Source organism: Ictidomys tridecemlineatus, chromosome 10 (genome assembly GCF_052094955.1).
Source record: "Ictidomys tridecemlineatus isolate mIctTri1 chromosome 10, mIctTri1.hap1, whole genome shotgun sequence".
Taxonomy (NCBI): Eukaryota; Metazoa; Chordata; class Mammalia; order Rodentia; family Sciuridae; genus Ictidomys; species Ictidomys tridecemlineatus.
In genome coordinates, this window is record NC_135486.1 from 17,506,105 (window position 1) to 17,529,824 (window position 23,720).

At 38.1% G+C, this 23,720-nt stretch overlaps 2 protein-coding genes across 9 annotated transcripts in view; one reads left to right on the forward strand and one right to left on the reverse strand.

Annotated features, from left to right (window-relative positions):
• The first annotated feature begins 5,686 nt into the window (after positions 1-5,686).
• On the forward strand, positions 5,687-23,160 carry Prg4 (proteoglycan 4). Of its 7 annotated transcripts, XM_078022485.1 has the most exons (13): positions 5,691-5,772; positions 6,335-6,436; positions 9,775-9,897; positions 11,145-11,264; positions 13,754-13,900; positions 14,439-14,561; positions 16,064-18,328; positions 19,630-19,707; positions 20,504-20,640; positions 20,877-21,033; positions 21,478-21,672; positions 22,123-22,248; positions 22,962-23,160. In XM_078022485.1, the coding sequence occupies exons 2-13, from the start codon at positions 6,361-6,363 to the stop codon at positions 23,057-23,059; spliced, it is 3,645 nt and encodes a 1,214-aa protein (XP_077878611.1). In that variant the 5' UTR covers positions 5,691-5,772; positions 6,335-6,360; the 3' UTR covers positions 23,060-23,160. The 7 variants fall into 7 exon arrangements, with proteins under 7 accessions (XP_077878616.1, XP_077878613.1, XP_077878610.1 ...); XM_078022484.1 differs by having other exon boundaries at positions 5,688-5,772; positions 22,123-23,160; XM_078022488.1 differs by lacking the exon at positions 9,775-9,897 and having other exon boundaries at positions 5,690-5,772.
• The window catches only part of Tpr (translocated promoter region, nuclear basket protein), a 60,682-nt gene continuing 60,074 nt past the window's right edge, over positions 23,113-23,720 (reverse strand). For both annotated transcript variants that reach the window (XM_040276979.2, XM_013356167.3), the window contains exon 52: positions 23,113-23,312. In XM_040276979.2, the coding sequence (XP_040132913.2) occupies positions 23,257-23,312 (56 nt within the window). In that variant the 3' untranslated portion in view covers positions 23,113-23,256. The remainder of the gene's footprint in view (positions 23,313-23,720) is intronic.

Sequence of the window (23,720 nt, forward strand, 5' to 3'; positions counted from 1 at the left end):
CTTTGGGATCTTGAGCAAGATACTTATTCTTTATGTGCCCCAGTTGATCTCAAAAGCAAAATGGGTTTAATAATAGTAATTATATTATGTCACAAGATCGTGGAGAGGTTCATTCATTTCTTCATTGTAACACAATAAATGCTCAATATGTTTCCTGTTATTAGATTAGTAAAATGGTCTTTCTAATCTAATGTTATTAGATTAGAAAATGCTTGGATGGAGGTGATTATAAGGCCATTTAAAAACAATCTTCCCAAGTTCTTCTGTTTCATGAACCAGCCAGATTGTCAGGAACTAAAAATCAAATAGCTAAAAAGAATGAAAAGGGGGATCTATATCATTTTTCCAATAATAATGACCTGAGGCTACTGTCCTTGTTGCTAGGCATAGGGACCTTTGGAAAGCAGACCACAGGTCACTCGTTTGTGAAGAGTTCCCTCAGGTGGGGCTGGCACTTCCTAATCCATCTGCACCACAGTTTGTGCACAGTTCTGAAATCCCCATGATAGCCAAAGACACGGAAGACCTGTAATTTATCAAGTACTTGCCATTAATGTTCAACATATTTCTCTAATATTTTACAAATTTCTACAATGCCAAAAATAACAGGAATCATTGCTACTATTTTTCAAATTAGAAAAGTGAGGTCTATATAGTCAAGAGAATTGTGAAAACCAATCAGACAGAAAATTTGGAGACTGAGATTTGAACGAGGGTCTAATTATGCCAAAGCCCTACTCCAGCTGCTCACCGCACTGCCCCTCCTTTTGAATTGCATATTTAAATATCTGGCTCCTTGACTAGTCCAAGAAATTCTGGAAATCAGAGATTTTATCTTTCACATATATGTATTTCCAGCAATTAATACTAAGGTTGGCATAGTAATCACTATTCAATAAAGTTCACAAAAATTCAATAAATGCACTCATTATTAGAAAATTCAGCAGAAAGGGTTGCCTTTTCATACACGTCTGAGTTAATGCATTATGATGAACTCAAAATGATTCTTGTTATTGCTCTCATATCCTGTGATCTTGATAAATTCACTCGTTAGTTTGTACAGCTACTTGTAGAGTCTTTAGGATTTTCTGTATATACAATCATGTCATCTGCCAATAAACGTAGTCCCTCTCTTGCTTTTCAATATCAATAGTTCATTACGAACAGTTCATTCTTTTACATTGTTGTATGGTATTTTGTTTTTAGAATATAATCCCTTTAAAGATCTGAGAATTTTTTTTATTTCTCTGTTAGAATATTTTTTAAAGACCTCAAAATAAAGTTATTCAAATAAAATAGTTTTTCCCCCTTTTTTGTAACTCTCTGAGTGCAGACAGTATGTGAATCCTACAAAGACTATTATTTACTATTCCCTAGGCTACTGTCCTTGCCTAGATGGTATGCGTTGGTCACTTCTCTTCATTTCTTTTTTGGTACTGGGGATTGAATTCAGTGACACTTAATCACTAAGCCACATCCCCGGAGTTTTAAATTTTTTATTTAAAGACAGGGTCTCACTCAGTTTCTTAGGGCCTCACTGAGTTGCTGAGGCTGGCCTTGAACTTGGAGGTGCTGAGATTACAGGTGTGCACCACCATCATTGTCTCATCCTTCATCAGAGAAAACACAGTCAAAAGTCACAATAAAAGGGAAACTGGGAAATGTAGTTTCTAGAGGAGCAACTAGAAAAACTGAAAAGATTGGAATCAAATATCAGACTACCGAAAAGCAAATGCAATAATACTTACAATGATCTTCATGGTTAGATTTTTTTTTTTTTTCTGGTGGTGTTGGGGATTGAACCCAGGACCTTACACGTGCTAGGCAACAATGGTAAGACTTTGAAACAACAGCAAAACAAAACAAAACAATCCCTTCCAGTTTGTGAAAATGCCTTCAACAGAAAGGCCAGTAGTTGCCCACCTCTGGAGTGCACTCACCCAGCACTGTGCACAGAATCTGCACAGGAAAGAACAAGCCTGCATCTGTGATCTTCCCTTGGCATGCTTCAGTTTTTCCTAGGCTGCTGCTGGAAGGAAATGAAACAGACCCAAGATGTGAAAAGGTGGAGAAGTGGAGGGAAGCCACTAGGTACAGACGCTCTGGCTACAGGGCAAGGTGACAGCTAACACACCAAGCAGAAGGGGACGACCGTCTGGGATAATCTAATGCAGAGGAAATATCCTCACATACCTTTGAAGGTTCCCTGGCTGTGCTGCTGCCACACACTAAACGAGGCACCGGGCTGGCACCACGGGAAAGTCATTCCTAGAAGCGCGCGCAGGGTGCCGGTCCATGCACATCCTCCGCACTCCTCTTTGCCCTCCTCCTCTCAATTCCTCCGCATCAGAAACGAATCCTGCAATATTTTTTTCTAATCCCAATTAGATGAGATTTAAATGAACATCGAGAAAAGGTCTTTAATAAGAAATGAAATTGCAACAGGAAAGCTTATAACCTAACAGGACAATTGCTGGGTGACCAACGAGGAAGGCTAAATGGACCAATACGGAACGGAATGTTTAGTATAGTTTATGAAAATACATTTAATAGATAAAAATATTCTCACACTGCAAGGAGAAACTTAAAGCAACCTCATTCATTATTCAGTGGAATTAGGCAAATCATAGGTAAATATAATTAGGTATACCTAAAGAGCTAGGCATTTAATAGTCTCTCTCTCTCTCTCTCTCTCTCTCTCTCTCTCTCTCTCTCTCTCTCACTGGGGATAGAACCTAGGGACACTTTACCACTGAGCCACATCCTCAGCCCTTTTTATTTTATTTTTTATTTTTATTTTTTAGCCCTTTTTATTTTTATTTTTTACTTTTTGGGTACCAGGATTGAACTCAGGGGTGCTTATCCACTGAGCCACATCCCCAGCCCTGTTTTTTGTATTTTATTTAGAGGCAGGGTCTCCCTGAGTTGCTTAGGACCTCACTAACTTGCTGAGGCTGGTTTTGAACTTGTGATCCTCCTGCTTCAGCCTCCTGAGCTGCTGGGATAACAGGCATGTGCCACCATACCTGCTGTCATTCTTTTTCAAACTTTATTATACAGAGAAAATATATTTGGTGACAATGGAATTTGTTAATGGAAATGTTAAGGTTGTAACTTACATTGGCTATAAATATATCTGTGCTTATTTTCTTTGTCAGTTTTCCAACCCTAGAACTTGGATTTCAGAACTAGTGCATAGCTGGATGTGATGGTGGACATCTATAATCCCAGCAATTTGGGAGGCTTAGGCAGGAGGATAGCAAGGTGGCCAGTCTTAGCAATTTAGTGAGGCTCTAAGAAATAGCAAGACACTGTGTTTCAAAATTAAAAATAAAAAGGGCTGGGATGTGGCTTAGTGATTGAGTACCCCTGGGTACAACCCTTGTACGCCCCCCCCCAAAAAAAACAAGTGCATATTAGCCAATCAAGTTAAGAATGTCATTTGCCATCACTATAAAGAATTTCATATAAAGGAGGAAAATGACAGTATGGATAGATCAAAAGGCAGTGGTCAAAGAACAATTTATATATTATTTAAGAATAGGAGCCAGGTCAGGTGCGGTGGTGCATGCCTGTAATCCCAGTGGCTTGGGAAACTGAGTTAGGAAGATCACAAGTTCAAAACCAGCCTTGGTGATTTAGTGAGGCCCTAAGCAATTTAGCAAGACCCTATCACAAAATAAAACATAATAAGGGCTGGGGATATAGCTCAGTGGTAAAGCACCCTGGGTTCAATCCCCAGTACAAAAAAAAAAAAATTTTTTTTTTTGCTATAATCCCAGCGGCTCAGGAGGCTGAGGTAGGAGGATCACAAGTTTTTCCAAAATTTCTAATAAATAATAAGCAATATTATAGAGGTCTGACTCGAAGGTTACAAAGCTTCTTGTTTCCCTCTATTGACTCCAGTAAACCTAAGAATTAAGAGAATTCAGTTCAACTCCATCAATAATTCATAAATCTATTATGAATTGATTTATGATTTTAAATAGCAAGAAAGCATCTTGCCAGCTACAACTCCAAAGGAAGAATTTATGATAAAAGCATGGAACAAGAAGTTGGGTCTAAAGAATAGTCACCAGGACTTGGAAAGTTTACTAGAAATCTCTCTGCATAGCTGCTTCATTCATTTCCATCTTTTTATTCTAAGGACTTAAGAGATCTCCATTTCTTTAGACCATGGGTAGCAGTTTACATGTTATTAATCTACATAGACAGACTTGTAATTTCTGAATTAAAATTTCCAGGAGAGGGAAACATATTAGCCCACTTTAGTTCAAGTTCCTACTTCTAGGCCTGTCAGCTGTGGCTGATGTGGCAACATATGCAACCAAAACTACAAAATCCTGTCAATGGGGAGGGAGGTCCAGGAGAAAGGAATCCTCAAGAGACAGGAAGAGAAGCTCCAAGTTCTCTTTGTATCTAGCCCAGAAATAAGCATCATGGGAACAAAAGAGATGTTTTTATTATAATCCTTATCCTTAAAAAAAATCTCAATCTCATAAACATATATAAATATCAAGGAGTAAACTATAGAACAATGATTATGTACTAAGCAATGGTTTTGATCAAAAGAGAGTTGGATATAGTGGCAATAACGCAAAGCTATGGAATCAAGTCTGGGTCTTGGCTCCCAGTCTTCATGGATCCTTGGATGGGTCACAAGTTCTTCAGTTGGGGCACTTCATCTTCTTATGTGTAAGATGTGGATGATTATATTTTACTTAAAGGTATTTCATGATAATTAAATATAGCATCTACTAAACAGAGTACAGGGCAGAATCCAGGCTAGATCAGTTTGAATGCTGAGTGTGTATAAATAGACAACCGTGGTGAAGCACTGGATTATAAGTTGGCAATAGAATTAAGATACAGGTATTGGTTGACTTTGGGAAAAATCAAAGTCTTTTGTAGGTGGAAGGCAAAGTTACAGATAATTTCAATGAAACATATTTGCTGCCTATGATTTTAGATGTGGTTTTGATTGATCTGGGAAGGTTTGGGGGAGGTGCTAGGACATGAGTGAGACTTGTGTTGTAGGTAAGATTTGAACAGGAATATTCCATATCAAAATGGGATAAAGCCTGGGGCCAGGCTGATTTAGCTCTGTATGATTGATGGTTCACATTTTCTGTGGCAAGGAAGTTAAATTAGTAATTTAGAAAATCTTTTCAAACACTGCTGGTCTTAAATGGAGCTAAGGGAAATAGCTATATAGTTTTTAAGCAGAGCCCACCCTCCCACTACCTTGCCCTGTGGATGATTTACCTGTAGGTAATTGACAGTATATATTCTGTGCTTAGTGGAAAAGTGGAAATGAAAACACTCAAGACATGTACATTTGATTTATTGGTACAAATTTAGAAAATTTATGCCACAAGCTAACAGAAGATAAATTTTAATACCATCTTTGGTATTAAGTCTACCAGCTTTTGACTATTTTAAACTTGCTACTTTGATCCATTAGTCAAAGCCAGCCAGAGTGATTTACCATCTCAGAACAATTTGTTCACTTCACTTAGAAATTAGAAATGTGTTTTGGCCAATAAATCTAAATTTATTTTGTAGTAGTCATTTTTCTTAATGGAAGTGTTTTCCAGATGTTGCCTAAGTCTAGTCGTCTGGGCTGTCTTCCAATAAATGAGGAAAGTTTGATTTCATAGGTTGTCACTGTTGATTTTGTCTAACCTTTGGACTAATTGGTTCATCCCAATGTATTTGCACTGATATATAAGACTTCCAGGACATTGGAGAAATTCATCTGTCCTTTCACGGGTAAGTGTCAAAGTTAACTTGCTCTGTGGGATTAAATGTGTTTTCATTTAAGGTGCTTGCTTGAGAAAGATTTATAAGGATAGTAGTTGGAGAGTTTTGAAAAGGATAATATTTATGCAATACACCTGTTGGAAGCCTATAAATTCATATTGAGAGTTAAGAAAAAGTCAGAGTAGTAACTCCATAATGTTTATTAAGTTAAATTTTACTGAAGCTGGTTATTTTGTTTCCCATTGTAGGATTTAAAGGTTACTCTGTAAGTACATGCTAACTTGGAATAGAGTTTTTAAATAAGCCCATTTTCTATTTTGTTGGTTTCTAACATATTAAAGTGCTCAATAATGTGATTGAGGTGACTTGATGACTTGTTCTGCCTAAAAGGAAATGTAGTGATCAAATATTTTCTATAGAATTCCTCCTGCTGATGAAAGGTTCAAGAATGGAAAGGCTTTATTATTAAACTGTATTTTGAAAGTTACTGAAACATTGGGTATAACACACACACATTTATTTGATGGTGAGTTTAAAGAGCATTTTTCTGATACATTTATTTTATTTCCAGTGAGGGTACAGTACCGGAAGACAACCATGGAGTGGAAAATACTACCCATTTGCTTGTTGCTGCTACTTTCTGTTTTTTTGATTCAGCAAGTTTCATCTCAAGGTACCTTAACCATCAAAAATATTTTTATTTAACAACTATTGATGAGCATTCAGTTTTTTATCTTTATGACAAGAAAAATGAGTTTCAAAAATTGATATTTGCTTGAGTTTAATACTGAGTATAAACTTAAAGTTATGCAAAACATGTAATATATTTGTAAGTGCTTGGGAATTCTCATCCTTTTCTCCTACATAATGAAATCTTTCAGGAAGTTTTGAGCTTTTTTGTTGCTGTTGTTGTGTTTGCAAAGCTGGGGCTGGAACCAAGGGCCTAACACGCATTACACATGTTAGGCAAGTGCTTTACCACTGAGCTGCATCCCAGCTCTGAGTTTTGGTATAAAACAATTTTTGCAGTCATTATTCCTATGGTGCCCCCAAATGTTTAAAAAAATTCAGACATTTACATGGCAAAACTAAGCTGGAACTCTATAATATCTCCAAAATAACTGCAAAGAACAATATTTAAGTCACATTTCCCCCCTATATTTTGACAAATTTAACTATTCTTTTTTTCCACCAAGAAAATTATTTGGCATCTTGTAGACCTAGGTATTCTACTACATGAACATTTACAATGTTTCATGTGGCATTTTATTAGTATTAAGCATTCTTTCTTTCTTATCAGAATTATTCATCCAAATACGAACTGAAGCATCCACAAATGCCATTTTGTATTATAATATTGAACCATTCATAGTCCTCCCCAGAGTCAGTCCTAGATGAACAATTTTTGTTATTCATTTTTAGAGAGGGTTAAGATATATTCAGCTAATCATGTTTGCAAAGTTCTCTAGCATAAGCTTTAGGTGGATTAGTGATAATAGTTCCCAGCTTTAGATTAGCCCCTTTCATTCCATTTGATGTATAAAACCCAAGAGAAGAAAAATCAAGACTCAGGATCATTATTGTGAAGTTACATTTCTTCTTTCTTTCTTTTTTTTGTATTGGGGATTGACTCCAGAGGCACTTAACCATGAGCCACATCCCTAGCCCTTTATTACTATTAATAAATAGTAAAAGCAACTTAGCTTTTTAGTTATTTTGAGTCAGGGTCATGCTAAGTTGCTTAGGGCCTTGAAAAGAGGCTGGCCTTCAACTTTCTATTCTCCTGCCTCAGCCTCCTGAGTTGCTGGGAATGCTCCATTTCACCCAGCATGAAGTTACCTTTTTAAATTTTTTAGTCTTATTTTTTAGTTGTTGATAGACCTTTATTTTATTTATTTATACGTGGTGTTGAGAATCCAACCCAGTGCCTCACACATGCCAGGCAAATGCACTGCCACTGAGCCACAGCCTCAACCCCATGAAGTTACCTTTTTAAAGTTAACATTTCTTTTCTTTTCCTTCCTCCCTCCTTTCTTCCCTCCCTCGCTCCCTTCCTTCCTCCCCCCTCCTTTTTTTAACCCAGTGATGCTCTACCACCAAGAACAATCAAGACCCTTTTATTTTATTTTTTTCTTTTGAGACAGGGTCTCTCTAAATTATTGAGGCTAGCCTCAAACTTGTGGTCTTCTTGTCCCAGCTGTTCCAAGTAGCTGGAATTCCAGGTGTGTGCCACCATGCCTGGCCAAAGCAGACTTTTCTGGTAAAATAGCTAAAATTCTCATGAAACCTGAACATGAGAGATTATTGCTTGTGTAGGCATAGGTGTGGAATCACTCAGACAAGATGAAAAAACACAAGCAAACCAGGTCTAGGGATGTACCTTGGTGGTAGAGCGTGCCTAGCAAATGCAAGGCCCTGGATTCCAACCTCAGTACTGCAAAAACACAAACACAGAAAAGCAAATGTAAGTATTTAATCTGGATTGATGGCCACTCTGGTATCCTTAGACCCCACGGCTCTCTCATAATGGTGTTCCAAGATGCACATTACCTAAATCACCCTTTCCTTTCTGATATAATTGCTTGTTCACAGAAAGTTGCACTTTCTTTTGAATAAATAGAATTAGTGGTTGTAATTAATAGTAATAAAAAATAAAATAGACATATCATCTATGAAAATTAATTTTTTCTGGTAAAGAGAATTGATTTCTTATTTCAGAAATCTGCTAGATGTAAAAGAACAATCTTTTGGTGTTGTTTTGTCTGCTTATCTTGCCTTCTCAACCTCTTCTCATTCTTTTTTCTTTATATATAATATATGTATTTATATACATACACTATATATGCAGTTTTATATATGTGCACATATATATGTATGCAAAAGTTCTGAGAGTTATCCCACTCTTCCTTGTTTATTTGCATATTAAGACTTTAACATTCCTGGATTCTCTTTTGAGATTTTTTCAGTGTGTTGCAACATCTCTCTTTGGATTTAGGACGTTGCACCTGCCAATTTCTATTGCAGAGATGGATTCCACTGTTCCATTCCTGTGGTTCTCTCTCAGGGAGGCTTTTGAAGTGTTGTTTTCCAAATGGCTTTTAGAAATATTTGAGGATAATTATGCTTTTAATACAGTTTGCCCAGAAAGACTCTGTTCATAACCTTCATATTCATGCCCAGATGCTATTTCAAGGGTTCTCTGTTGTCCCCACTAAAAAAGGAGAACACCTAGCAAAGTGTGTACTGTCCCAACAAGCTTGCTTTAAACTCATCATCAGGAATAAGAGGCAACATAACTGGGTAGGAGAAGCTTGGGTTTTAGAATCTGGTATGTCAGAGTTCAAGTTCTGGATGGGTTGTTTACTTAGAGTGACCATATAATCTATTATCCAGGGATAATAATTAATAATAATAATATATTATAATAATAATAATAATAATAACTCTTTTAAGGAATACTTAAAAGAGTTTAAGAGATCAGTGTGAATAATTAGTTGGTCTTTGACCTATTAATAGGTAATTGGCCTATAATAGATATACATTGGAACGATTAAGTAGCTGTGTGCCATTGAGGAAGTTATTAAAATTTCTGTTTTGGCATTTTATATCTAAAAGGGCTACTAAGACTCTCCTGGAAACGTTTTCATAAGCATTAGAGACAATGTATTACTCTGTACCTGGCCCAGAGAGGCTCAATAAATGGCAGCTTGTGGTCATCACGGCCACAGCAGCTGTAGTGGCTGCCCCTCCCCCAGGAATACTGCGCTTCACACAAAGCCCTTACTTTGCCTGGTTGTCAAAGGTGTATTTATCTTTTCAGTCTAGTGAAAACTAAAGGGACAAGATCAAGGTTCCATGAGATCCACCATTTGTCATCAATCATAGCCATCATTCTCAACATTTTCTAGTTGATAAAATTCTCCCTCACCCATTGGCTTTATTTTCCGTATTAGTTCTCTCCCTTTCTCAAAGTGGTTTGGCCATGTTTACCCTAGTATTGTATGATTTTAGATGTACCAAGCTGTGCAGGGAGATGTGGGGAAGGGTATTCTAGAGATGCCATCTGCAACTGTGATTATAACTGTCAACACTACATGGAGTGCTGCCCTGACTTCAAGAAAGTCTGCACTGTAGGTAAGTCCCGTCTCTGCTGTCGCATAGCACTGTTCCCTGAGCCTCCCCTGTGCCCCCTTGCAGTGTGGCTTTCCCTCTGTTTCACTTCCTTTGCTTAAGTGCCTTTCCCTTCACTTGCATAAATGTCACAGTCACTGTACCTAAGGATGGGATGACAGCTTGTGATGACTGGGGAGTGGAGGGACGCCTGGAAATATGTCACTTGCACAAAATTATTTGACTAACTTCCAGTAAAATGCCTTTGTTTTACATAAAGATTTCATACTGTGACTCAGGAGTCATTTAGTAAATAGCAATGTGTGATCTTTAACTGACACAGGGGTAATTGCTTAGTGAGGGGCCTCTCCATAGCTTCATCAAAGGGATTCTTGGGCATACAATAATCTTGTCTACAATCTGAGTTTTTCATATTAACATATTTTTAAATTACCTGAAAAAGACACTCTTAAATTTGAAACACCAGTGTTTAATGATGAGTTTCAGTTAAAACCCAAAGGGTCTGAATTTTAGATTTTGATGGTGTTTCACCTGAACATATTTTGGGCCATTTTGCTATCAACTTCGAAACATTTCATACTCGATTTATGAAAATTATCATTTTGTAAAAGTCATATTTGCTTTAGAATTTGCATGTGAAGCTGGTGAATATTGTTGTATAGTTTATGTGTTGGGTAAAAAAATGATTTCAGGTAGGCCTTGGTAAGTCTCTGTACCTCCACCCAAGGCTGATTTTGAAATGAGCAGGCTTCTCTTAACATAGTCCACACCATGAGATTAGGCTGAAATCTTTCAATTCCATACCTTGCCTAGTTGCATTATCAATTATTTTTGAGCCTCAACAGTGACTCATTTATATTGAACCAGCTCTTTGGAATATTATCATAAAATTTGAGTGTTCAACTTATTTCAACCTATTACAAAGCAATGGTGTTGGGGGGATGGAAGGAACTCATATGAAAGGTTCCCAGCATTCATATATGTAAATGGCTCAGACAGCCTTAGGGTGTCCCTTAGCACCTTGAAGGACAAGTGACATTTTCCCAAATACCCATATTTCTTTTTTGACTTAGGTTGTCTCCATTTGGGACATCATCCATTGTTTATTAGATGATGTACTTCAAATTCCAAATAAAAGACTTAGAAATGCACCTTTGGAACTCTAGTCAATTATCAGAAGGGAAATGGCTACCAAATGCATAAGTATGGCTTTGTATCATTAATTCATGTGTTTGTTTTGCTCCGGGTAGAGCTTTCCTGTAAAGGTCGCTGCTTCGAGTCCTTTTCGAGAGGGAGGGAGTGTGACTGTGACTCCCAATGTAAGAAGTTTGGCAAGTGCTGTTCCGACTATGAGACTTTCTGTGAAGAAGGTAAGCATCATGGTACCCAGCAATGCTTCTCAGTAGTATAGCCAGATCTGAAGCCTTTAGCTTCACTGATGATGTCTAACCTCAGTGTACCTAGGGTCTTGATTTTACTAATGCATTAGCTGCTTAATAATAATTTTGCTCTACAAAGATGAATTAAAGAAGAAAAATATCTTCCAATAACTGCAGCCCCAGATATTGCTCCAGGAGCACAAGAGATCACTGGTTGAGTAATGGAGAAGACAGAGGTTGAGTGTATAAGCTTTTTTCCTTCTGATGTGGTTCAATTTCAAGTTAAATCAATAGTAATCAGCTCACTTGGTGATTTCTTGTCTCATCCTAATGGTACTGACTCTACAAAATCGTCTGTCCTTTGGGCCGTCAGTGTTTGAATACATATTTTGGACAAATAAATTTATGAACTAGTTTAAGCCACTATGTTTACAGGCAAATCTACTAAGAAGTTGTTAACTGTCAGTTATAGGTAACTTCCCATTCATTCCTAAGGTCCCCTCAGTAGTTTCTATACAATTGCCTGTGAATAATAAAGTCAATAAAAAGAGATAGTTTCTTTTAAAAATCTTCTTCCCTGGTCATAAGTTCTGAAGGAATACTCTAAGTATAATTAAATCCTCTAGATTTTGCAAAAAAAAAAAAAAATTTTGTTTTAAAATACACTTACCTAATCGATTTCTTTCCATGACTGAATGTTTGCTCTTAAATCATACTTTGTTAAAATGAGGATACCTGAAATTTAAAAATAATAATAATAAATGAACAATAAATAAAAAAGAAAAAGAAAAAATGAGGCTATCTGTGGAAGTCATAGTGAAAATAAGCATGTTTACATAATCTTATCATTTTATTTAAACAAGGTTGTACTTCCTGCTTCTTTAGAACAGTGGGGAAACAGTGGAAATTGTTAATCAGCAGAGTTGAGGGATATTTTCTAGCTGCTCAGTGTTTTCACTGGAAAGCATTCCAAAAAGAACAGAGACAACACCCATATAATCAGAAAACTCAAAGCTCAGCACTCCTGCAGCTTTCAGAAGGCCCCATGGTGGGAGATACATATTTACTCATTATCCTGATAATGGCTTTGGCTATGAGACAGAAAATACCTAAGAATTTATTTGGGGTGGAGGATGGAAGGAGGGAAGGTGATTAGAGAGTCCTGAAGCCTTGAGAGAACATTTAAATAAAGGCCTTACTTCATGCCACCAAGTGTACAGGACTTGAGGTCTAGGCAGAACTCATGACAAAAACTGATGACAGCAAAGCCAGTCAACTTCAATTACAGAATTCAAGTGGATGTCAGGATCCCCACTGAAAATAAAGGCGCCACCTACAGTTTCAGTATTTTGCTTTTAAAAGATGGCAAACTATCCTAAATCTCGCTGTCAAGTTATTTCAGGGTTTGCTCTAGATACTGCTTATAGGCATCTAGATATCTAGAAATCCTAACAGTTCAAGAACTGAAGGAAGTCATAGCTGTCCAAGTGCTTTTGATGCTATTGAGCTCAAGAAGCTGTTTTGTCCAAGATGGCTAACTGGTATGTAGCGGAGCTCTTCCTCTCTGTGGGATACTTGGCATCTTTGGGTGGGAGAAGGAAGATGGAGAGGGATAGTGGTCGGTTCACGGAGCAGTAGAGTTCTGAGATGTTTGGAGGGAGCAGGAGGATGGATCACAACTCTTCTCTACCAGAGGGCCTCCACTGCTGTTTCCTTACCTTCCCAAAGTCCCTTTCCTTTTCTTCTGGTTTCTATTGATCAAAAATGTTCCAAGTCTTCACTCTTAGACATGAAAAGGAGAAATGTTGTGTATGTGTGTATGTTTGTGGGGGCAGATAAAAGGTTAAGAAGATACACATGGAATAATTAACATTTGTTTATCTTTGGGAAGGAAAAGTATAATGTGGAAGTGCGAAATTTTCATAATATTTATGTAGAACTTTGACAATCGAAAACATTAACTGGCGTCATTTGATTCAAATACATATGAAAACAAAAAAGTATAATTATTATACTCCTCAAGACCATAAATACCCTGCCATCTGCATGCAGTACTATTTTTATAATCATGGAAGGATGGCACAATGGATGAAGCTCATACAATCAATTTTTTTTAAGGTGGGCAAACACCTTCAGAAATCTTGAATAAACATCTCAGTTTGCAGATGAGAAAAGTTCATGAGAGGTTAGCCTATTTGCCCAAGGTCCTAATAGTGCATGCTTAGCACTGGCATTTAGGTCTACTGATTCCCGAGACTTTGCTTCTGCTATAACCTACTACAGTTTGAGAATCAATATTTTACAGCAATGCATCCTCAGAATTAGTTCGTTTGGACTTCTCTGTGTTATGGTCTAGAGCCTTCCTGCACTGGATTTTATCAGCATCTACTCTTGAAGACAGATGCACTCATGCTTTTTACAGTTAGCATTGCTGATGATCATAAACCAGATGTTAACTGACCTGTCTTGCTTGGCCTCAGTGCACAATCCCACAACACCACCACCTTCAAAGACTGCACCTCCGCCTCCAGGAGCATCTCAAACCATCAAATCAACCTCCAAACGTTCACCCAAATCACCAAAAAAGAAGACTAAGAAAGTTATAGAATCAGAGGAAATAACAGAAGGTAGGAAGAAGACAGAAGGTAACTACAGGAGATTTCCTAGATGAAATAACCTGTAGTGTACCAATATAAAGTATTCTCAGAGGCTAATCTTATGAGTCATGAAAGGCTCATTACACTTTTTGTTTACCTGCTTTAAGTCAGTTTAAACCAAAGTATAAATTACCAGGCATTTATCTATATAGTCTTTTTATATTTACTAAATCCAGTAAGGATCTAGGTTAAAGTTATAAGAAGGAATAAATCTTGCTGTAAAAAAATGGGGGAAAAAAAAGGAACCCATGATTTTCTATGCAGAGTAATTAACTCCTGAGAAATTTTGGCATATGTGGGAAAGTTGAAAGTCATATTGGTAGTGAGTGGATAAACCCAGGGCACTTTGCTTTCAACAGATGAATTAAAAAGCAGTTGATCATATAATAAAGGCAGAACACAAGCATGTAGATCAGTTATCAGCAGTTCTTACTGTATTTGAACTGGCAACTTTTTTTTTGTTTTGTTTTAAATCATAGTTGGTGTGATCAAACTTTTTATTTTATAGAACATTCTGTTTCTGAAAACCAAGAGTCCTCCTCCTCCTCTTCCTCTTCCTCTTCAACTATTCGGAAAATCAAGTCTTCCAAAAATTCAGCTGCTAATAAAGAATTACAGAAGAAACCCAAAGGTTTGAGCATTGATAAAGATCACAGACTATATCAATGCCATATTAACAATGATTTTTAAGAAGTAATGCGTGTTAGTAGAATGAAGATATTTTCATTATGCGGGGGTGGGGATACAAAACTTCATAAAAATAATTTTAGAAAGTACCAAATGAATACTTCCTACAGGAAATTAGTGCAAAGCAGCTAAGAAGCCACTCTTGAAAGCAAAAGCTAAGATGCTGTAGCAGTGACTGTGGAACCACAGGATGGCACCAGAGATGACATGTTGTACTGAGATTCCTGTCTGCCGATAGTTTTTCTTTCTTTCCCTTCCTCCTCTTTGTGTTTTTGTGTGTCCTCCCCCAGCTTTATCTTATTTAACAAACATTTTTATACTGTTTTAAGTGCTTTACCAATAATCAAGAGCCCTCTTCCTCCTCTCATAAACCTCTTCAGAAAAGCAATATATTGTCCACATTTTACACATACTCTTCATTTTCCTAATAAATTATATCTGGATGATTTATTCCTAGAGAATGTGCTAAAGAATATGCTCTTATCTCCTGAAAAGAGATTGCCTCTGTTCTTCTCTTTGTTATTTCCTGAAATTCTAAAATAGGTTCTTTTTCTAGGAAATACTGAATTTTTAAACTCTTATTTCCTAGGTGGTTGTGAAGCATCCTCTCTAGCCAAATAGCCAGATATTTAGTCTTTGAGTCATTCCAAGAATAGAAATGCACAGAGTAGAAATGCAATACATATTTGTTAAATGGAATTCATCTCAGTGAAGTGCCCTTTGGCTTTGTAGTTCTCCTGTTGGGTAGCTACTTTGGGAACTCCTTTTTGCTGCTCTGGCATCCTAATCTCCTCTTTTGGGACTGTCAAGTTTAGCTGAGCAGGGGAAAGAGAGCACTAATAGCTAGCTCTATGTATGGGAACAGGGCTCAGCAGGAACCTATGGGAAGAATGAGGCCCATTCCCAGAGGCAAGTGCAGAGGCCCCTGAGTTAATGGGTGTAGTGATACAAGTTACCTGAACTAGTTTTCCAGGGGGAAAGGGCAGCACTGTGTAATGAGCAATAAGGGTGGGGGTGGGGAAAATGAAGAGAAAGAACATTAATGTAAAAAGATGAATTAGTATTACTGATCATTTTGGTGACTTCAGAATGGCTTAAATCTATTCATTTTCATTCCCTAAAGTAACCCCCAAATATATTTTGAGCTGGTTATAGTGGCATGAGTGACTGGGGGTGTTGAGGCAGTGAGATCACAAGTTTGAGCCTAGTTCCAGCAAAATTTAGCAAGACCCTGTCTCAAAAATTTTAAAAAAGGACTGGGAATGTAGCCACATACAAAAAGAAAAGCAGAAGAGAGGTTGAATATTACCATTTTATAATAAATTATAAAAGTTAGCAATATGTCCAGAAACACACAACTAGTCAGTGATAAGGATCTTTATGTCACTACTGAAGGGGAAAAGAAAAAAAACTTAAAAAATAACAAGATGTATGTTTTTTCCTTAGTAAAAGATGACAAGAAAAAACCACCTAAAAAGGAACCTAAAAAGGAACCACCAGTTGTGGATGAAGCTGGAAGTGGCCTGGACAGTGGCGATCCCAAGCTCACCCCAACTCCTGACACTCCTACCACTCAAAGCAATAAAGTTACCACATCTCCCAAGACTACAACAATAAAGCCAGAAAGTCCTAAACCCAGTCCTCCGCCTAACTCTGATACATCCAAAAAGACATCTTCCACAGCCAATAAAGAGACAACAGTTGAAACTAAAGAGACTACTGTAACAAACCAACAGACTTCCACCAGTGAGAAACAGAAGACTACTTCAGCTAAGGAGATTCGAAGTGCAGAGAAAACATCTGCTAAAGATTTGGCACCCACACCCGAAGTTCCTGCTGAAACTACAACCAAAGATCCTTCTCTGACCACCCCCAAGGAACCTGCACCCACTACCCCTAAGGAACCTGCACCCACCACCACTAAGGAGCCTGCACCCACCACCACTGAGGAGCCTGTACCCACCACCCCCAAGGAGCCTGCACCCACCACCCCCAAGGAGCCTGCACCCACCACCCCCAAGGAGCCTGCACCCACCACCCCCAAGGAGCCTGCACCCATCACCCCCAAGGAGCCTGCACCCACCACCCCCAAGGAGCCTGCACCCACCACCCCCAAGGAGCCTGCACCCACCAACCCCAAGGAGCCTGCACCCACCACCCCCAAGGAGCCTGCACCCACCACCCCCAAGGAGCCTGCACCCACCACCCCCAAGGAGCCTGCACCCACCACCCCCAAGGAGCCTGCACCCACCACCCCCAAGGAGCCTGCACCCACCACCCCCAAGGAGCCTACACCCACCAACCCCAAGGAGCCTGCACCCACCACCCCCAAGGAGCCTGCACCCACCACCCCCAAGGAGCCTGCACCCACCACGCCCAAGGAGCCTGCACCCACCACGCCCAAGGAGCCTGCACCCACCACGCCCAAGGAGCCTGTACCCACCACCCCTAAGGAGCCTGCACCTACCACCCCCAAGGAGCCTGCACCCACCACCCCTAAGGAGCCTGCATCCACCTCGCCCAAGGAGCCTGCACCCACCACCCCCAAAGAGCCTGTACCCACCACCACTAAGAAGCCTGCACCCACAACCCCCAAGGAGCCTGCACCTACCACCCCTAAGGAGCCTGCACCCACCACCACTAAGAATCCTGCACCCACCACTCCCAAGGAGTCTACCACCACCAAGGAACCTGCACCCACCCCTCCGGAGGAGCCAGTACTTACCACACCCAAGGAGCCTGCACCTACTACCCCCAAGAAGCCTGCACCCACTACCCCCAAGAAGCCTGCACCCATCCCTCCAGAGGAGCCTGCACCCACCACCCCCAAGGAATCTGCTCCCACCACCCCCAAAGAGCCTGCACCCACCCCCCCTGAGGAGCCTGCACCCACCAACCCCAAGGAACCTGCACCCACCACCCCCAAGAAGCCTGCTCCTACTACTCCTAAGACACCAGCTCCAGCTACCACCATGGAGCTTCCCACTACCCCCAAGACTCCTGCTGAAGCAACTCCTGAGTTTTCTGCAGGACCCACACCAAAAGCTCCTGACAACAGTGCCAAGGAGCCCACTGTACCAACAACCAAGACTCCTGAAGTGACAACCGCTGCTGTACCTAAGATTACAACGAAAGAGACAGCAACCACAGCAGAAGAAAAAACAACTGAATCCGAAATAGCAAGGACCACCATGCAAGTAACACCCACCACTCAGGACTCATCATTCAAAACTACTACTCTTAAAACACCACCAACCGAAGAGAGTAGGAACGAACCCGAAGAATCCCCTGGACCAGAAGACACAGCTATTGATTCTAAAGCAACAACTCCTAAACCCCAGAAGCCAACCAAAGCACCCAAGAAGCCCACCTCTACAAAAAAGCCACCCAAAGCACCCAAAAAACCCACTTCTACCAAAAAGCCAAGCTCACCGAAAGGGAAAACACCAAAAACTACACCAACTCCCCCCAAGACAACAATACCACCTACCTCTCCAAAATCCGTGCTCCAAACCACCAGCAGCCCTAAGCAAACTCCAGACTCAGAAACAGTTGAAGTTAATCCAAATAATGAAGATGCAGAAGGTGACGGAGGAGAAAAACCACACATGATTCCCAGGCCTCCTGTGCTAACTCCTATAGTTATCCCAGGCACTGATCACATAGTGAGAGGACCCAGTCAAGGCATCAGCTCCCACTCACTGCTTTTAGGTAATAGAATTACTTTCATTTTAAAAACTGGTAATATTAATTTATATCTATCTGAACTAGAATGCCCTAATTTAGTATTACTCTGAGATACACATACTATCTAGAGCCCCAAACTTTTTACAGTTTCCCTATAGGTAAGCAGAGGAAAAATCCAAGTAAACTTATCCAGTCTTTAGAAAGTCAAGTAATAACCTATGGTTAGGAATTTAGCACATCCTCCTAAAAGTACATAGAATGTCAAAAAAATTTGAGGGCTGGGGATATAGCTCAGTTGGTAGAGGGCTTGCCTTGCATGCACAAGATCCTGGGTTCAATCCCCAGCAACACACACACACACACACACACACACACACACACACACACACATACACACACACACACACACAAAATCGAGTTTATAAAGAAAGTACAATGCAAAGCAAAAATTCTTACTTCCTTTTCCAAAACAACCCAAAGAGCAATGACTGAAAACATCAGTTCAAACATCCAATAAATGCCTAATTTATATGAAGACCAAGATAAACTTGGGCTGAGGTTCTGGCTCAGTGGTAGAGTGCTTACCTAGCATGTGTGAAGCACTGAGTTCGATTCTCAGCACCACATACAGATAAAATAAAGGTCCATGGACAACTAAAAAATATTTGGGAAAAACAAAGCAAAACGAAAACCTGGCCCAGCCTGGCACAGTGGTGCATACCTGGTATACCAGCTGAGAAAGACTAAGGCAGTAGGGTTGCAAGTTGAAGGTTAGCCTTAGCAATTTTTTGAGACCCTCAGCAACTTAGCAAGACCCTGTTCAAAAATAAATAAATAAATAAATAAATAAATAAATAAATAAAATCAAAAAAGAACTGGGGATGTAGCTCAGTAGTAGAACACCCCAAATTTAATCCCTAGTACCAAAAGAAAAGAAAAAACAAAACCAAAAATCAAAACAATTCAACAAGATAACCTGGCCAATCCTGGCTCAAAATGTTTTTTTTTTTTTTTTTGAATAGTATCATCCTTAGGTAAGATGGAATTATAAAACATCACCTTTTTTTTCCCTTTAAAAACAATTTTTAGTTATTGATGGACATTTATTCATTCGTTTATCTGTATGTGTTGCTGAGAAATCAACTCACACATGCTAGGCAAGCTCACTACCACTGAGCCAGCCCCCACCTTTTTTCACTTTTGAAATGTAAATACCTCAAACTGCTTTTTAAGAGCTTGGGTAAGTAGGAAGCAATCCTTTGACAGAGGATTTGAAAAGAACATAGTTTTCTCATTCAGATTACTTTTCTGCTTATTTGTTTTAGATGATACCAATTTATGCAATGGCAGACCAGTAGATGGACTGACTGCTTTGCGCAATGGGACATTAGTTGCATTTCGAGGTGAGCTATGTACATACTTCTGTTTCTTCCTATTATTCTAATAGTTACAGCATTTAAGACAGCCAAAGCCAAAGCCAAAGTGCAAGTAGGGTTGAACTTTCTAGAGGGGAACTTGATTGATAAACCCACTTTCACAAAGTGAGAATTTGGGAGTAATATCCCAAATATTGGATTAACAAAATCAGACACATGAAGATGTGTGAATACTATTAAGATTTTTCCTACTGTTAATATTTAAACTTCAGATATGAAATGACATCAGGCTTTGCAGGCTTTGCTCTATCTTTAAAAATAACATCTCACTTGTGATGCTTTCAAAGGAGTTTTACTCCTTGTGAAAGAGTACCAAGAGAATAGCAATTACTATGTTTTCTGCAGACCCCCTGCTAGTCCAGTCTTCTTAAAACATATATAGATTAAATTTGAAAAGAAGCAAATCATACATAGAAGTTATGGAAATTTTAGAAGTCATTAAGTTGTTAATCCTTCAATTCTAAAAGATAAAGACACTGAAATCCAGAAAGGTGACTTTCTCTTTAAGTTACAAAGCCAAAAGTCTCTTTCAATAAAAACTATAAAACTGAAATATTTCAAAGCTTAAGTTAAATTTCAGACTTTAAGAATATTTCTACTTGGAAATATTTTAATAAGTCCCTTCTGTATCTTACTATACTTTCAGTCAGACCTATTTAACATAGTCTGTTTTTCTTTATGATTATCACTAAAGTTTTGAAAATTTTGGTTTCTTTGGGGATATTATTCAGCACATAAGTTGCCACGTCTTTTTAAATTTTAGGTCATTATTTCTGGATGCTAAATCCATTCACTCCACCACCTCCACCTCGCAGAATTACTGAAGTTTGGGGTATTCCTTCACCCATTGATACTGTTTTTACTAGATGCAACTGTGAAGGAAAAACGTTCTTCTTTAAGGTAACAAAACTATACTGCTACAGAATCAGCAAATAGTAACTGCAGTTTATTACAATGTAAATCACTTTAAGCTCCAGTTCAGAAGGGTTCTTTTATTTTAATGAACAGTTCTATCATCAAAATAACACAAGCTTGATATTATTAATGGTATTCAAACATTCAATTAAGTTAACATCTTCTCCTTATAACTTAAATTTAAGAATGAGTTAAACATAATTTGCTGTTTTAAATATCAGGATTCTCAGTACTGGCGTTTCACCAATGATGTGCAAGATGCAGGATATCCTAAACAAATTGTAAAAGGATTTGGAGGACTAACTGGAAAAATTGTGGCAGCTCTTTCAGTAGCTAAATATAAGGACAGGCCCGAATCTGTGTATTTTTTCAAGAGAGGTATGTATTATATAATTGACAAAAATTACAAAACATTTTAAAGAATTGATTATTACTTAGTATTGTCATTTATTACTGAGCTTACTGTCAAAAGATATCTTTAATGGCTAGAATAAAATATTTTCAATGAAAAGCTAAAAACTGAGGGCAGTAATAAGTATTTAGATCTCTTGACATGCACAATGTAGTTCATCTGAGTTTTCAGGTCACTGAGATAAAGAACATCCTCATTTACTTTTGGTTAGTTTACTTATTCAACATGTATTTCATGATTCAGTGACTGTTTTGCCATTACTAATATCTAATCATATTTTTTTTAAGGAAAAACAAGTTGATTTCCTTCATGCTACAAAAGCTCTTTTCCATCTTTTTCTGGGTGGATTAATATCAACTTTACATATTCTATGGTTTTCATATTCTGTATGGTTTTCTGATATACAACAGGTGGCAATGTTCAGCAGTATGTTTATAAACAAGAACCTGTTAGAAAGTGCACTGGAAGAAGGCCTGTTATAAATTATTCAGTGTATGGAGATGCAGCACAGGTCAGGAGACGTCGCTTTGAACGGGCTATAGGACCTCAAACTCACACCATCAGAATTCACTATACACCTGTTAGAGTTTCTTATCAAGACAAAGGTAACGTTTTAACTGTTTAAAATTCCTAAACCTGAAGTAGATGCACTAGTTCCTTATAAAGTAAACCTTAAGAAACAGACCACACTGCCCTAATAATTTTAAGTTTATTGATGCAAAATATATCAATTTGCCTTAGTGAATAATCAAAGACCAGTTTATTCTTTTTATGTGAGGGCAAGGAAAGCAGTTTATTCAAGTTAACCATAGTGTCATATATGAAGTACATCTTACCAAGAGCATTCTATACAAATCTGTAATCCTCAAGACAATCTTAAAGGTAGATTATATGCCTATCAGAGGGCAAAAACTGAAGCACTGAAATTAACATCTCACCTAAATAACAGAGCTACTCAGTGAAAACAGATAAAACCCTTTGTTTGTCAAGCTCTTTCTTAGACATTGCTTTTTAGATATTGCTTTTTAATCTGACACCTTTCATTAAAAATGCAGGTACCCTCCATAATGAAGTTAAAATGAGTACGATGTGGAGAGGACTTCCAAATGTGGTTACCTCAGCTATAACACTGCCCAACATTAGACGACCTGATGGATATGACTACTATGCCTTTTCCAAGGGTAAGTCCTTAAGGAAAATTTTAGCTGCTCAAGTTGATCTCACTTGTGAAAATATAATTAAAACACCTAGTGCACTGGTGACTGAAGATGATATAATTCTTATTCTAACTGCTATTAAGGGGAGATTTTTGCTTTAATTTCAGTTAAACTGTGATAGGACTGAAATCCAGTTCTACTCTACCCTTTGTGATGTTATAACATATACAATTACTTGGGTAAAACTGATGCCTAAAACAGTATTCTACTTCTATCATCTGGAACATTTAACAGATGCCATGAAATAAGAAGGACATTCTTGAGAAACTAATTTTATTTTGAAAAGCGCAGAAATCTAATTTATTCTTCTTATGATTCTATAATATGAATGGCATCAGAATGTATTTTTTTTTAGTTGTAATTGGACACAATACCTTCATTTTATTTATTTTTTATGTGGTGATGAGGATCGAATCTAGCACCTCACACGTGCTAGGCAAGTACTCTACTGCTGAGCCACAACCCCAGCCCCAAAATACATTTTTTAAAAAAGGTTAAAATAATTATTTTCAGAAAAACCGTATTCTTAAATGCTTATTTCAAAAAGGAGAGTTGAACACTAAAGTAATAAAAACATTTCTGATAGTACAAATGTTAAATGCTATATTTTGAGTCATCAATACAATTTAGTTCATATATATTCTTTTTAATTAAAAAATAATTTCTCTTTCATTTAGATCAATACTATAACGTCAATGTGCCCAGTAGAACAGCAAGAGCAGTCACTACTCGTGACGGGAAGACCCTCTCCAAAGTCTGGTACAAATGTCCTTAGACTTACAGGCAAAGGAAGAGCCATCTAATTAAAATGAAGAAAAGGATGATCAATTTTGACATTGAAATACATTTTATTAATAAAGAGTGTTGAGATAAGCATACCAATTTAAATACAAAAATGTTTTTCAACTCGACAACCATTACACTAAAACAGATTGACAATTTTATTCACAGGAATTATAGTTTACAAACAATTTAATTAATATTTCCTCTATTTATTCCTCCTCTTCCTCCCATTGCATGGCTTACACCTGTAAAAGGAAACAATAAGAAAGAAAAAGAATAAAAAAAGAGGAATGCTTTAGAACAAAATTTCCTTTCTTTTTCTTTTTGGTACTAGGGATTGAGCCCAAAGGGTGCTTAATCACCGAGCCACATCCTCAATTCTTTTTATTCATTATTTTGAGATAGGGCCTTACTAAGTTGCTTAGAGCCTCATTAAATTGCTGAGGCTGGCTTTGAACCTTTGATCCTCCTGCTTCAGCTCTTGGGCTGCTAGAATTATAGGAGTGCACCATTAAGCCCAGCTAGAACACAATTATTTCTTCTTTTTTTCTTTTTTTTTTGTGGGGGTAGGTACCAGGGATTGAACTCAGAGGTACTCAATCACTGAGCCACATCCCGAGTCCTATTCTGTATTTTATTTAGACACAGGGTCT